Source organism: Carcharodon carcharias, chromosome 13 (genome assembly GCF_017639515.1).
Source record: "Carcharodon carcharias isolate sCarCar2 chromosome 13, sCarCar2.pri, whole genome shotgun sequence".
Lineage (NCBI taxonomy): Eukaryota > Metazoa > Chordata > Chondrichthyes > Lamniformes > Lamnidae > Carcharodon > Carcharodon carcharias.
In genome coordinates this window covers 53,939,595-53,954,706 of record NC_054479.1, presented here as the reverse complement: position 1 = coordinate 53,954,706, position 15,112 = coordinate 53,939,595, and the positions used below count along the sequence as shown (strand labels likewise).

At 45.1% G+C, this 15,112-nt stretch overlaps 1 protein-coding gene across 2 annotated transcripts in view; it reads right to left on the bottom strand.

The window, feature by feature from the left end:
• Positions 1-14,491, bottom strand: part of mzt2b (mitotic spindle organizing protein 2B) — a 33,203-nt gene extending 18,712 nt beyond the window's left edge. For both annotated transcript variants that reach the window (XM_041201977.1, XM_041201978.1), the window contains exons 1-3: positions 14,390-14,491; positions 12,016-12,224; positions 9,554-9,702 (exon numbers count right to left, since the gene is read on the bottom strand). In XM_041201977.1, coding sequence (XP_041057911.1) covers positions 9,554-9,702; positions 12,016-12,197 — 331 coding nt within the window. In that variant the 5' untranslated portion in view covers positions 12,198-12,224; positions 14,390-14,491. The remainder of the gene's footprint in view (positions 1-9,553; positions 9,703-12,015; positions 12,225-14,389) is intronic.
• Between the last annotated feature and the right edge of the window lie 621 nt (positions 14,492-15,112).

The window sequence follows — 15,112 nt, the reverse complement described above, 5'->3', positions numbered from 1 at the left end:
TAGGGGGTGATGGAGGAGTGGACCAGGGTGTCCCGGAGGGAGCGATCCCTACGGAATGCCGATAAGGGGGGTGAAGGGAAGATGTGTTTGGTGGTGGCATCATGCTGGAGTTGGCGGAAATGGCGGAGGATGATCCTTTGAATGCGGAGGCTGGTGGGGTGATAAGTGAGGACAAGGGGGACCCTATCATGTTTCTGGGAGGGAGGAGAAGGCGTGAGGGTGGATGCGCGGGAGATGGGCCGGACACGGTTGAGGGCCCTGTCAACGACCGTGGGTGGAAAACCTCGGCTAAGGAAGAAGGAGGACATGTCGGAGGAACTGTTTTTGAATGTAGCATCATCGGAACAGATGCGACGGAGGCGAAGGAACTGAGAGAATGGGATGGAGTCCTTACAGGAAGCGGGGTGTGAGGAGCTGTAGTCGAGATAGCTGTGGGAGTCGGTGGGTTTGTAATGGATATTGGTGGACAGTCTATCACCAGAGATTGAGAGAGAGGTCAAGGAAGGGAAGGGAAGTGTCAGAGATGGACCACGTGAAAATGATGGAGGGGTGGAGATTGGAAGCAAAATTAATAAATTTTTCCAAGTCCTGACGAGAGCATGAAGCGGCACCGAAATAATCATCGATGTACCGGAGAAAGAGTTGTGGAAGGGGGCCGGAGTAGGACTGTAACAAGGAATGTTCCACATACCCCATAAAGAGACAGGCATAGCTGGGGCCCATGCAGGTACCCATAGCTACACCTTTTATTTGGAGGAAGTAAGAGGAGTTGAAGGAGAAGTTGTTCAGTGTGAGAACAAGTTCAGCCAGACGGAGGAGAGTAGTGGTGGATGGGGATTGTTCGGGCCTCTGTTCGAGGAAGAAGCTAAGGGCCCTCAGACCATCCTGGTGGGGGATGGAGGTGTAGAGGGATTGGACGTCCATGGTGAAGAGGAAGCGGTTGGGGCCAGGGAACTGGAAATTGTTGATGTGACGTAATGTGTCAGAGGAATCACGGATGTAGGTGGGAAGGGACTGGACAAGGGGAGAGAGAAGGGAGTCAAGATAACGAGAAATGAGTTCTGTGGGGCAGGAACAAGCTGAGACGATCGGTCTACCGGGGCAGTTCTGTTTGTGGATTTTGGGTAGGAGATAGAAGCGGGCCGTCCGAGGTTGGGAGACTATCAGGTTGGAAGCTGTGGGAGGGAGATCCCCAGAGGAGATGAGGTCAGTGACAGTCCTGGAAACAATGGCTTGATGTTCAGTGGTGGGGTCATGGTCCAGGGAGAGGTAGGAGGAAGTGTCTGCGAGTTGACGCTCAGCCTCCGCGAGGTAGAGGTCAGTGCGCCAAACAACAACAGCACCACCCTTGTCAGCGGGTTTGATGACAATGTCAGGGTGCCGCTTCGGTGCCGCTTCATGCTCTCGTCAGGACTTGGAAAAATTTATTAATTTTGCTTCCAATCTCCACCCCTCCATCATTTTCACGTGGTCCATCTCTGACACTTCCCTTCCCTTCCTTGACCTCTCTGTCTCAATCTCTGGTGATAGACTGTCCACCAATATCCATTACAAACCCACCGACTCCCACAGCTATCTCGAATACAGCTCCTCACACCCCGCTTCCTGTAAGGACTCCATCCCATTCTCTCAGTTCCTTCGCCTCCGTCGCATCTGTTCCGATGATGCTACATTCAAAAACAGTTCCTCCGACATGTCCTCCTTCTTCCTTAACCGAGGTTTTCCACCCACGGTCGTTGACAGGGCCCTCAACCGTGTCCGGCCCATCTCCCGCGCATCCGCCCTCACGTCTTCTCCTCCCTCCCAGAAACATGATAGGGTCCCCCTTGTCCTCACTTATCACCCCACCAGCCTCCGCATTCAAAGGATCATCCTCCGCCATTTCCGCCAACTCCAGCATGATGCCACCACCAAACACATCTTCCCTTCACCCCCCTTATCGGCATTCCGTAGGGATCGCTCCCTCCGGGACACCCTGGTCCACTCCTCCATCACCCCCTACTCCTCAACCCCCTCCTATGGCACCACCCCATGCCCACGCAAAAGATGCAACACCTGCCCCTTCACTTCCTCTCTCCTCACCGTCCAAGGACCCAAACACTCCTTTCAAGTGAAGCAGCATTTCACTTGCATTTCCCCCAACTTAGTCTACTGCATTCGTTGCTCCCAATGTGGTCTCCTCTACATTGGAGAGACCAAACGTAAACTGGGCGACCGCTTTGCAGAACACCTGCGGTCTGTCCGCAAGAATGACCCAAACCTCCCTGTCGCTTGCCATTTCAACACTCCACCCTGCTCTCTTGCCCACATGTCTGTCCATGGCTTGCTGCATTGTTCCAGTGAAGCCCAACGCAAACTGGAGGAACAACACCTCATCTTCCGACTAGGGACTTTACAGCCTTCCGGACTGAATATTGAATTCAACAACTTTAGGTCGTAAGCTCCCTCCCCCATCCCCACCCCCTTTCTGTTTCCCCCTTCCCTTTTTTTTCCAATAAATTATAAAGATTTTCCTTTTCCCACCTATTTCCATTATATAAATAAAAAAAAAAACCCCCACTAGAGCTATACCTTGAGTGCCCTACCATCCATTCTTAATTAGCACATTCGTTTAGATAATATCACCAACTTTAATTTTAACACCTATGTGTTCTATTGTACTATTGTCGTTGACATCTTTTGATGATCTGCTTCTATCACTGCTTGTTTGTCCCTACAACCACACCCCCCCCCCGCCCCCCCCACCTCTTTGTCTCTCTATCTCTCCGCCCCCCACACACACACCTTAAACCAGCTTATATTTCAACTCTTTCTTGGACTCGAACGCAAGTTCTGTCGAAGGGTCATGAGGACTCGAAACGTCAACTCTTTTCTTCTCCGCCGATGCTGCCAGACCTGCTGAGTTTTTCCAGGTAATTCTGTTTTTGTTCCATAGGACCATTACTCACCTAAACAATTGGAATGCACAGAAAGTGCTTTAATATCTCATCTGTATCCAAGGCAATGCAGCACTCCATCAGTGCTGTACTGGTGCATCAGCCTAGGAAATGGCCCTCAACCACAATCCTCTAATTCAAAAGGAAAGTGTGGAACCAAACGAGTCAAACTGATACCAAAGTCACTTCTTTCTACTTCTATTGACATGACCCACTGCTAACCCAACCTCAATTCCACTACTCAAACTCCCTCCAAGCGACAGCCCCCATAAACTCCAACTAGCTCAAATTACCTTCAGCAGGGTCTAACCACCCACTAATTTCTGCTTGCCCACCAGTCCAATCCAATCCTCACTAAAACTAATATAAAAACAAAAAAACTGCGGATGCTGGAAATCCAAAACAAAAACAGAATTACCTGGAAAAACTCAGCAGAATTACCTACATTGGTTCCCTATCTCCCATCATAACAATTTCACCTCTATATACCAGCAAACTCTTCCACACTTATGTCCCATTACAAGTTTTTTGTTCTCGTCAATCTAACTCTGAAAATCCCCCCCGCCCCACTTTTCTACCATTTGCGCAGAAATTTTGGCTGTCTCAGCCCTATTCTTTCACTACACCCCTCCCCATGCTTTCTCCACCCTTTCCTGAGCAATATCAAAATCTGTCTATTGAGCCCTGCATGTGACCAGCTCCCCTAACTCCCTCACAAGCTGCAAGCCTAAATTTACTTCTTTATGAAGCACCTTGGGATGTTTTCCTCTACTAAAACTGCTTTATAAATGCAAGCTAGTTAATGCAGTTGAGTCATAGTCACTAGAAGTTCCCAGGTTCAAAGCCCAGCCTGTGTTGAGTTAGCTGATTAAGATAAGTAGTAAGAGTGCTACAATTAGCCTCATCACCCTTAGGCAGAGTGGTATGGGTGGGGGTGAGATAAAGGAAAAACATTATTCCTGCTTCTGATTGCCATTAATTCACCCTTGCTGGAAAGTGTCTGTAAATTCGGTAAACGTTAGCCAAGGACACATCAGGTTTGGCTGCCAGCACTCACTCCCTAAGTCTGCATACTTGAGCAAGTTATCAGAGGGTGGCTGATGCCTATGAATATTATTCCAACAGTAATCAACATCTTGCAGGGAGGAAAATAAAACAAAGTCAACCTTATACACAAAACCATAATTTGCTTTATTTTTTTTCTTTGAGACCAATGGCACAAAACTGGAAGTATAACTGGTGAAGGCAATAGAGCTGGTGTAGGCAACAGAAATGTTACATATGTAACTGGGGCAGGGTGATCACTTGTAAGGGTCAAGTTAAGGCATGTGTCATGAAGAGCTTAATGTCTATAATGTTATTGGAAATTATTTAAATTGGAATTGTAGTAGGGTCTGTGTCTTTGTGTGTCTTAATTGGATTAAAACCAGCTAGTCTGGGTGCTTTGATGTATAGTAGCTTGAGATGTTAATTAGATAAACATAAGTAAGTTAAAAGGTAAAGTGCAATTTGCATTTCTTGACTAAACCATTCAAAAGAATGGGTAAAATCTTGCAAAACAAAAACAGAATTACCTGGAAAAACTCAGCAGGTCTGGCAGCATTGGCGGAGAAGAAAAGAGTTGACGTTTCGAGTCCTCATGACCCTTCGACAGAACTTGAGTTTGAGTCCAAGAAACAGTTGAAATATAAGCTGATTTACGGTGTTTGGGGGGGGGGGAGAGAAGAGAGAGAGAGAGAGAGAAGTGGAGGGGGGTGGTGTGGTTGTAGGCAAAAACAGTGATAGAAGCAGATCATCAAAAGATGTCATAAACAACAGGACAAAAGAACACATAGGTGTTAAAGTTGGTGATATTATCTAAACGAATGTGCTAATTAAGAATGGATGGTAGGGCACTCAAGGTATAGCTCTAGTGGGGGTGGGGAGAGCATAAAAGATTTAAAATATTTAAAAATAATGGAAATAGGTGGGAAAAGAAAAATCTATATAATTTATTGGAAAAAAACAAAAGGAAGGGGGAAACAGAAAGGGGAGGGGGAGCTCAATACCTAAAGTTGTTGAATTCAATATTCAGTCTGGAAGGCTGTAAAGTGCCTAGTCGGAAGATGAGGTGTTGTTCCTCCAGTTTGCGTTGGGCTTCACTGGAACAATGCAGCAAGCCAAGGACAGACATGTGGGCAAGAGAGCAGGGTGGAGTGTTAAAATGGCAAGCGACAGGGAGGTTTGGGTCATTCTTGCGGACAGACCGCAGGTGTTCTGCAAAGCGGTCGCCCAGTTTACGTTTGGTCTCTCCAATGTAGAGGAGACCACATTGGGAGCAACAAATGCAGTAGACTAAGTTGGGGGAGATGCAAGTGAAATGCTGCTTCACTTGAAAAGAGTGTTTGGGCCCTTGGACAGTGAGGAGAGAGGAAGTGAAGGGGCAGGTGTTGCATCTTTTGCGTGGGCATGGGGTGGTGCCATAGGAGGGGGTTGAGGAGTAGGGGGTGATGGAGGAGTGGACCAGGGTGTCCTGGAGGGAGCGATCTCTATGGAATGCCGATAAGGGGGGGTGAAGGGAAGATGTGTTTGGTGGTGGCATCATGCTGGAGTTGGCGGAAATGGCGGAGGATGATCCTTTGAATGCGGAGGCTGGTGGGGTGATAAGTGAGGACAAGGGGGACCCTATCATGTTTCTGGGAGGGAGAAGGCGTGAGGGCAGATGCACGGGAGATGGGCCGGACACGGTTGAGGGCCCTGTCAACGACCGTGGGTGGAAAACCTCGGCTAAGGAAGAAGGAGGACATGTCAGAGGAACTGTTTTTGAAGGTAGCATCATTGGAACAGATGCGACGGAGGCCAAGGAACTGAGAGAATGGGATGGAGTCCTTACAGGAGGCGGGGTGTGAGGAGCTGTTGTCGAGGTAGCTGTGGGAGTCGGTGGGTTTGTAATGGATATTGGTGGACAGTCTATCACCAGAGATTGAGACAGAGAGGTCAAGGAAGGGAAGGGAAGTGTCAGAGATGGACCACGTGAAAATGATGGAGGGGTGGAGATTGGAAGTAAAATTAATAAATTTTTCCAAGTCCCGCCGAGAGCATGAAGCAGCACCGAAGTAATCATCGATGTACCGGAGAAAGAGTTGTGGAAGGGGGCCGGAGTAGGACTGGAACAAGGAATGTTCCACATACCCCATAAAGAGACAGGCATAGCTGGGGCCCATGCGGGTACCCATAGCTACACCTTTTATTTAGAGGAAGTGAGAAGAGTTGAAGGAGAAATTGTTCAGTGTGAGAACAAGTTCAGCCAGACGGAGGAGAGTAGTGGTGGATGGGGATTGTTCGGGCCTCTGTTCGAGGAAGAAGCTAAGGGCCCTCAGACCATCCTGGTGGGGGATGGAGGTGTAGAGGGATTGAACGTCCATGGTGAAGAGGAAACGGTTGGGGCCAGGGAACTGGAAATTGTTGATGTGACGTAAGGTGTCAGAGGTATCACGGATGTAGGTGGGAAGGGACTGGACAAGAGGAGAGAGAAGGGAGTCAAGATAACGAGAAATAAGTTCTGTGGAGCAAGCTGAGACGATCGGTCTACTGGGGCAGTTCTGTTTGTGGATTTTGGGTAGGAGGTAGAAGCGGGCCGTCCGAGGTTGGGCGACTATCAGGTTGGAAGCTGTGGGAGGAAGATCCCCAGAGGAGATGAGGTCAGTGACAGTCCTGGAAACAATGGCTTGATGTTCAGTGGTGGGGTCATGTTCAGGGAGAGGTAGGAGGAAGTGTCTGCGAGTTGACGCTCAACCTCCGTGAGGTAGAGGTCAGTGCGCCAGACGACAACAGCACCACCCTTGTCAGCGGGTTTGATGACAATGTCAGGGTTGGACCTGAGAGAATGGAGTGCAGTAAGTTCAGAGAGAGAGAGATTAGAATGGGTGAGAGGAGCAGAGAAATTGAGACGACTAATATCGCGCCGACAGTTCTCAATGAAAAGATCAAGAGAAGGTAAGAATCCAGAGGGAGGGGTCCAGGTGGAGGGAGAATATTGGAGGTGGGTGAAAGGATCCGTTGAATGGGGAGAGGACTCCTGCCCAAAAAAGTGAGCCCGGAGACGAAGACGGCGGAAGAAGAGTTCAGCATCATGCCGAGCCCGAAATTCATTGAGGTGAGGGCGCAAGGGTATGAAACTAAGTCCTTTGCTGAGCACTGAATGTTCAGCATCGGAGAGGGGAAGGTCAGGGGGTATAGTGAATACACGGCTGGGGTTGGGATTGGAAGATGGGGTGGGGACGGAGGGACAGGCAGGGGTGGAGGGTCCTAGATGGGTATTGTTGTCAATGAGTTGTTGGAGCTTGCGTTCCTTAGCACTTGAGAGAAAGAGAAAAAGTTTCTTGTTGAGACGTCGGATGAACCGAAGAATAAAATGAAACTGGGGGCACGCGCAGCTTTGAAAAAGGGTACGGCGGTGCTGCTGGAGGGAGAGGTCGAGTGTGTTCATATGGCGGCACATGGCACTGAGAGTGGATTTCAGAATGTGACGGGAACAGCAGTCCGAGAAACGTTTTATGTCCCGGAGATACCTGTAATCCTGGGTGGGTTCGAAACATGAGGGGTGGAATTTCAGTTGAAATCCACGTGGGGTAAGTCAGAGACGGAGACAGTCACTGAGAAAGGAGATATGGCTGTGAAAGCGGGTTTTAGTAAACACCTTGTCAAACACCAGGAGGGAAATGGAAAGCAATGAAGGTGAGCAAGGCAAAAGAGAGGTATGGAAATCTTGTCGCAGGGAAGAACAGAACTTCTTCAAAGAGGTAGGCATTTCTTGAAGAGCAGTGGCAGTCAATTAAACACAGAGATAAAAACAAAAAAACTGCGGATGCTGGAAATCCAAAACAAAAACAGAATTACCTGGAAAAACTCAGCAGGTCTGGCAGCATCGGCGGAGAAGAAAAGAGTTGACGTTTCGAGCCCTCATGACCCTTCGACAGAACTTGAGTTCGAGTCCAAGAAAGAGTTGAAATATAAGCTGGTTTAAGGTGTTTGGGGGGGGGGGGAGGAGAGAGAAGAGAGAGAGAGAGAAGTGGAGGGGGGTGGTGTGGTTGTAGGCAAAAGCAGTAAAATCTTGCACCTAGCTGGGAGGTACCAAGCAACGTGTTTATATTACCAATAAAATTGGTGGAATGAAAGGATTGTTGTTAGGAGAGGTAAAGTTAAAAGACCTAGTAATACAATGGAAAATTTACATTCAAAAAGGAAAGCTAGGTATAAACTGAGAGGAATTTGTGTGTGTGAGGCAGAGGCATGAAAGATTTAACCAGCCTGTAAGCCCTACAACTGTGATTGAAAAGGAGCCAAATTGAAAGGAGCCTCATTTTGAATGTGTACGGTCAAATGTGCTTTGCCTGGTGTCTGTTTAAAGTCTATGGATTATTGTTGCCTTGGTGAAGTTTATCTGCGAGTGATTAATTTGGGGATTTGTTTAAAAGTTATCATGGTACTAATATGTAGACATGTGTATGTGTTTAATTAGTTGTTAAATTAATAAATGTTTAAGTTAGTTTTATATTAAAAGAAACCTCTTGAGGCTTGGTGGTTTTATTCCTGAATTAAGAGCTGCATCTTAAATATATCAATTGAAAACATAAGTTATGATAGTTGTTCAAGTTTCTCTCTGGGATTTAAACAGCACAGCCTTTACCAACTGCTGTGTCATAACACATGCTAATCAGAGCTAAAGAAAGTTTTCTCTATATCTAATTTATGCTGTACATTGATACTCTTCCATTTTTCAACATTTTGATAAGCTCAACTTTTTTGGGTTTTGCTAGGGTCCCAGAATTCATAAAAATATTCAAATGAATAACTGGGATGATGTCCTGTTTTAACATCAGGATTACACTGTGCTTTCAAAGACCATTATGAAATGACTGAAGAGAAGCACCGTACATGTTAAAGTCCTTAAAGAGAAGCAGGCTTTCTTTCAATTTATTTTATCCTCACTGCTTCTTTATTTCACAAACCATTCTCTAGTTGAGCAGAAGGCAGGTGGTGTGCTTGCAGGCTTCTGCTGATGGTTTCATCTCAACCATTTTAACCTGCAGTCAGTCAGTTTTGGAGCAACACAAAACCCTACTCGTGCTTCCCTACCTCCCTTCCTCCAGGAAGGAACCTGCCCACGCACCATGGGTGAGATCAGCAATTTACCATGTGAAGTCACATGCTGTACTTCTCACACCCAAAATTAAATCTGAAAACCCTGTCCTAGTGATGGGAATGGAGCTCTTGGCTACCTGAGTCAGATCTACGTAGTGAAGAATGAAAAAGAAACTGAGCTTATTACAAGATTTGAACTTTAAATTTACAGCAAAGTTACTAGAAATATTCTTTAGGTGCCAAGTTTTAAATACAACATTTCTCCAAAAATATTTTCAATCTGTTGAGCTTTGAAATATACTCTGCATTGTGGGAGGGAAGAAGCTGCTGTTTGAGAAGTTCAATATTTAAAAATGGTTACACAACACCTCTGTGGAGCATACAATCAGTGGATGAATAACAGGATTTGAGAGATGAGAAGCTCAAAGTATGCTGTACAGTAATAGTAATTACTTTGGTGCATTACTTCCACTAGTCAGCTTTTGGTATCTCACCTCTGGAGTCTGCCAGGTTGCTCTGTGTTGTTGTGGACGGTGTCTCAGTTGAGGACATCTCTGCAATTCGGTGTCCTGCGCACATAGCTTTCAACATCTGGAATACTGCCAATGGAGCCACATTCATCTTCAACAGATCCACGATTATCCTGACAGGTGAGAAACAGGAACTGCCATCAGGGGAACCAGACCCTTCCAGCACTCAACAGATGATGGTAACAAAATCAATGATTCCCTGCTTACCTAAATGTCTCATCTGAAGGAGTATCACAAAGATGAACACTACAGTTTAGAATGGAACACTGGAACATCATGAAAAACATACAGGGTAACATCCATTACTCACAAAACGTGATCAAGATTGTTGTGCTTATATAAAAGACAAAGGCCATTGGTCTGTGAAGACGGATTGAGGAAACTCAACCTGGTATCATTGGTGAAAGACGAATTGTGAAAGAAAGAAAAAATAAATCCTGAAGCAAAATCTATGGGAGAGATATGGATCTCCGTGCTCAATCAGGAGAAAATGACAGAATATGAAAAACTGAAGTAAATGTGATTGAAGTAACCTGACCCCTACACTTAGGAGTCATTGTCCAGCGCAACAAATTACGAGCTCAGGTGTGTAAGCTGTGTCCTTAAGGAGAGATAATGCACTCCATAGCAGGCAAGCAGAAACTCTACTTATGTGAATTTCTTGAAAATTTAGTTTGTAGACAGTTTTAGTGCATGCTAAATACCCATTTGACCAAAACAAAAAATAAAATGGTGAAAAAGAGAATGCCAAAAATATACAGACCAGTTAGCCTCTGTGAAAAGATAGGCTAACATTTCAAGTGTAAACCTTCATCTGAAATGCAAACAAAGACAATTGTAATTTTCAAGAAAAGAGCGGGGAGAGGGGGAAAGAATTAAATGATACTCCAAAACACTGAATGAAGTTAAAGGGCTGAATGAACAATGAAAATGGAGCATGTCACAAGCAGGTGTTTTGAAACTGTGAGTGAAGTTGGATGAGTCTCCTTTATGCAAAATCACAGCTAAGGAAGGTACAAAGATAGCGCTGATGGAAAGAAAAAAGGACTTGCATCTTTATAGCTGCTTTCATGACTTCGGTAATTTCAAAGTGCTAAATGGACAATTTGCATGCAGCAAGTCCCAAAAACAGCAATATGATAATGATCAGATGATCTGTTTTAATAACGCAGTTTGAGGGATGATTGTTAGCCAGCACACAGCTCATTGGAGTCTTTTACATCCACGTGACAGCGCAGATCCAACCTCAGTTTATTGTCTCATCCAAAAGATGGCATCTCTAGCAATACAGCACTCTTACTGTTGAATAAATTGGGTTTATATTCCTTCGAAGAGTAAGGGTTGACCTAATTGAATTTAATTAAGATAACTAAACGAGTTGATAGAATACAAAAACAAAAATAGCTGTAAAAACTCACTAGGTCTGACAGCATCTGCGGAGAGGAATACAGTTAACATTTCGTGTCCGTATGACCCTTCATCAGAAGAGTTCTGATGAGTCATACAGACTCGAAATGTTAACTGTGTTCCTCTCTGTAGATGCTGTCAGACCTGCTGAGTTTGTCCAGCTATTTTTGTTTTTGTTTCAGATTTCCAGCATCCGCAGTATTTTGCTTTTATCTTAAGAGTTGATAGAATAAAGTAGATGGAGGTAAATTATTTCCTCTGAGAAGAGTCTAGAATACAGGGGCACAACCTTAATATTAGAGATAAGTTGTTCAAGGGTGAGGTCAGGAAACATTTCTTTGCTCAAATGATAATGGAAATCTGAAATTCTCTCCCCAAAAAAGCAACTGACTCTGGACCAATTGAAAATGTCAAACTGTGGTTGATAAGTTTTTTGTTAAGCTACGGTATTAATGGATTCCAGAACCAAGGCAGGTAAACAAAGTATATCAGCTATGATCTAACTGAATGGTGGAGCATGCGTGAAGGGCTTACAGTTCCTCAGTAATACAATGAAGTGTCAGCATAGGTTATGTGCCAAAACTATGGAGAGGAACTTAAACCCAAGATCTTCTGATTCATAGATGAGAGGGGTACTAGTGAGCCAAGGCTGACAATGTAAAACATAGGTAGCAGACATGGGTACTTAACGATTTTGCTGACTGCATTCTTACTACAAGCCTGTTCTGGAAGTAAAGATCAAAATCCGCAATTTCACCATCTTAGCATCATTGTTGTCCAGATGAACATTACTTCTGAAAATGATTTCTTTCACCAACTGTATATTTTACCTTTACACATGCTACTAGCATGATTTGCTACAATTATGAAAAACAATTCAGCCTTGGAGGAAAGGTCACATTTCAAATTTAAAAAGCCAGAAATGATCAACTTCAGAAAAGAAACCATTCCAACATTATCCATTTTAATTTCAGGTGTCCAGGGCTGTTTCTCACCTTTGTGGTTACTTTCAGACTTACTTGAACACTTCCTGGTCCATGACAACACCAGCAGCTTGTGTGAGCTCGTACAACTCCATCTCTTCTGCGCTGAGGATCTTCTTCTTCTTGACTGCATATTTCTGTACATTGCCACTGACTGTGGCCAGGAGGGTCTGCTGGGCTTCCAGGCCAGAGCTCCCAGTCTGCTGTGGGACAGCCATCTGTTATCACCGGAACTGTCCCTCAAACTGAAATCCAAGAAGTAACAATGCATTACCTCTTGCACCATATGGAAAGATGCTCTGCATCTTTACCCCATGCCTCAAAAAAGCAGGGAAGCCATTTACATAGTGAGTCAATCGTATTATGCTAAATTATCAGAAACTTAAACATTGCATAGCCTGCTGCCATTTTATTTCCCATTATTTTAATGTTTATATACTTAGGGAAGTTCTCCAGTCATTTGATGTCTCCAATTATCCTATTCTTCACATGGAAAGCCTGTTACCTCTCCCAGAGTTTGAGGATACAGTCTTTTTCTAGGTTGCAATCAATATCCTCCATAAACAGCCATGAGGTGGCACCAGTGGTATGCTCACAGAATTTCCACACTCTTACTGAGATGCCATGAAGAACCACCTCAATAGCCCTGGCTTTTCCTAATAAGTGGAAGCACCACACACCCTTCACCACATTAATAAAAGCAATGTAGTTTACTAGGAAGCTTACTAAAGAACAGCTTACATAAATCAAGCAAATCAAGATTTAACTTTGCATTATTCATTACACCATTACAGCATTAGTAAAATATCACAGGTGCTGGAAACCTGAAGTAAAAACAGAAAACTCTGGAAATACGCAGCAGGTTTGGCAGCACCTGTAGAGAGAAACAGAGTTACCATTTTACTAGTTCTAACAAAAAATCAACCTGAAACATTAATTTTCATTCTTTCTTGAAAGATGCTGTCTGACCTGAATACTTTCAGCATTCTCTATGTTTATTACTGTGTTAGTATTCAGTTTCGGCATAATGACAATGTTGCGTGAAATTAACTCAAGTTTGCTTATACGTAGTCACATTGAATATGACATTTGATAGGAAAGATCATCTATTAACATCTCTTTCTGATGGAATAGGCTGGGGACAATACCAGAGCTTAAAACATTAAATTATGAAGACAGGTTTAATAAAGTTGACCTGCGTTCCCTTGAATTCAGAAGATGATGTGATCTAATTGAGGTATTTAAGACGCTAAAGGGACTCCACAAGGCAGAAACAGTCATTGCTGATTTACATCTGAACTCCTTGCTTCCTCTGGTGGCAGAATTCAGAAACGAGGTACGATCTTAATATTAGAATTAGGCCATTCAGAGGTAAATTTAAAAACACGCACTTTTTCTCCAACACGAAGGGCGGTGAAAAATCTGAAACTCCCTTCCCCAAAAGGCTGAGGATGCTGCATCAATTCACTGAGATTAACAGACTTTTGGTACCTGAGCCATAAGCAGGTAAATGTCATTGACATCTTTTGATGATCTGCTTCTATCACTGCTTGTTTGTCCCTACAACCACACCGCACCCCCCCCCCCTCTCTCTCTCTATCTCTCCGCCCCCCACACACACACCTTAAACCAGCTTATATTTCAACTCTTTCTTGGTCTCGAACTCAAGTTCTGTCGAAGGGTCATGAGGACTCGAAACGACAACTCTTTTCTTCTCCGCCGATGCTGCCAGACCTGCTGAGTTTTTCCAGGTAATTCTGTTTTTGTTTTTATAAGCAGGTAAATGAGGTTGAGATACAGATTAGCCATGGTCTAGTCGAATGGCAGAACAGGCACGGGGGGCTGAACAGCCAATTTCTGTCCCTGTATCACCAAATGAGTTCTCCAGTGAGATAATATTCTTCCACCACTTGCCCATTGATTGAATCCAGTTCAGGGGGTGTAGATTTTGTCTCTTTTCGGTGCAAGAATCTGCCCTCCTCGAAATTACATGTTGATATGTCCCACCCGCAGCCATTGGGAGGAATTTAAAACCAACTGAATTATTGATAAAGGGGAAAGTAGCAGGAATACTCTGCGGGTCTGTGGAGATTTCAGATTTCCAGCACTCGCAGTATTTTGCTTTTGGATTTTGATATTCGTTTTCCATCTGAGCTGGGTAAATATCTTAGGACAAGATAAATTCGGCATTTCAAAAACGGGCTAACATAGGACATCTCCGAGGCCGAGCTTCTCTCATTAATGGAAACAGGGAGAATTCATTTATAATTAAAGGCATTCGATTTCAACTGGAAATATCGTCCCAGAAAGCGGACACCACCCACCCCGGGTAACCCGAGGAGCTGCCGTCCCCTCCGATCCCCCCGCCCTCTGGCAGCCGTTAATCCGAGCTTTCCTCCCGGTTATTTACCTGCTTTTTCCCTCCCTAACAACCGCCGGACCTGCGCCTCCTCCGGTCCCGCCGGCTGGAAACTGCGGCCTCGCACGAAAGGGCCGAGGGCGGAGCTCAGCCTGAGCGGGGGGAACACACAGAAAACAGCGCCTCTGCCTCAGGATGTCTGCAAGGCGCTTCACAGAGACATACAGCACAGCGTGGCAGATACATAGATATACAGCACAGCGCGAGGGAGATATACAACACAGTGAGGGAGATATACAGCACAGGGCCAGGGAGATATACAGCACAGCATGAGGGAGATATGCAACACAGTGAGGAAGATATACAACGCAGTGAGGGAACTATACAGTACAGGGCGAGGGAGATATGCAACACAGTGAGGAAGATATACAACACAGTGAGGGAAGTATACAGCACAGGGCGAGGGAGATATACGGCACAGGGTGAAGGAGATATGCAACACAATGAGGGAGATATACAGCACAGTGTGAGGGAAATATGCAGCGCAGTGATGGAGATATGCAGCACAGTGATGGAGATATGCAGCACAGTGATGGAGATATGCAGCACAGTGATGGAGATATGCAGCACAGTGATGGAGATATGCAGCACAGTGATGGAGATATGCAGCACAGGGCGAGGGAGATATGCAGCACAGGGCGAGGGAGATATGCAACACAGTGAGGGAGATATATAGCATAGGGCTAGAGAGATATACAGCATAGCGTGAGGGAG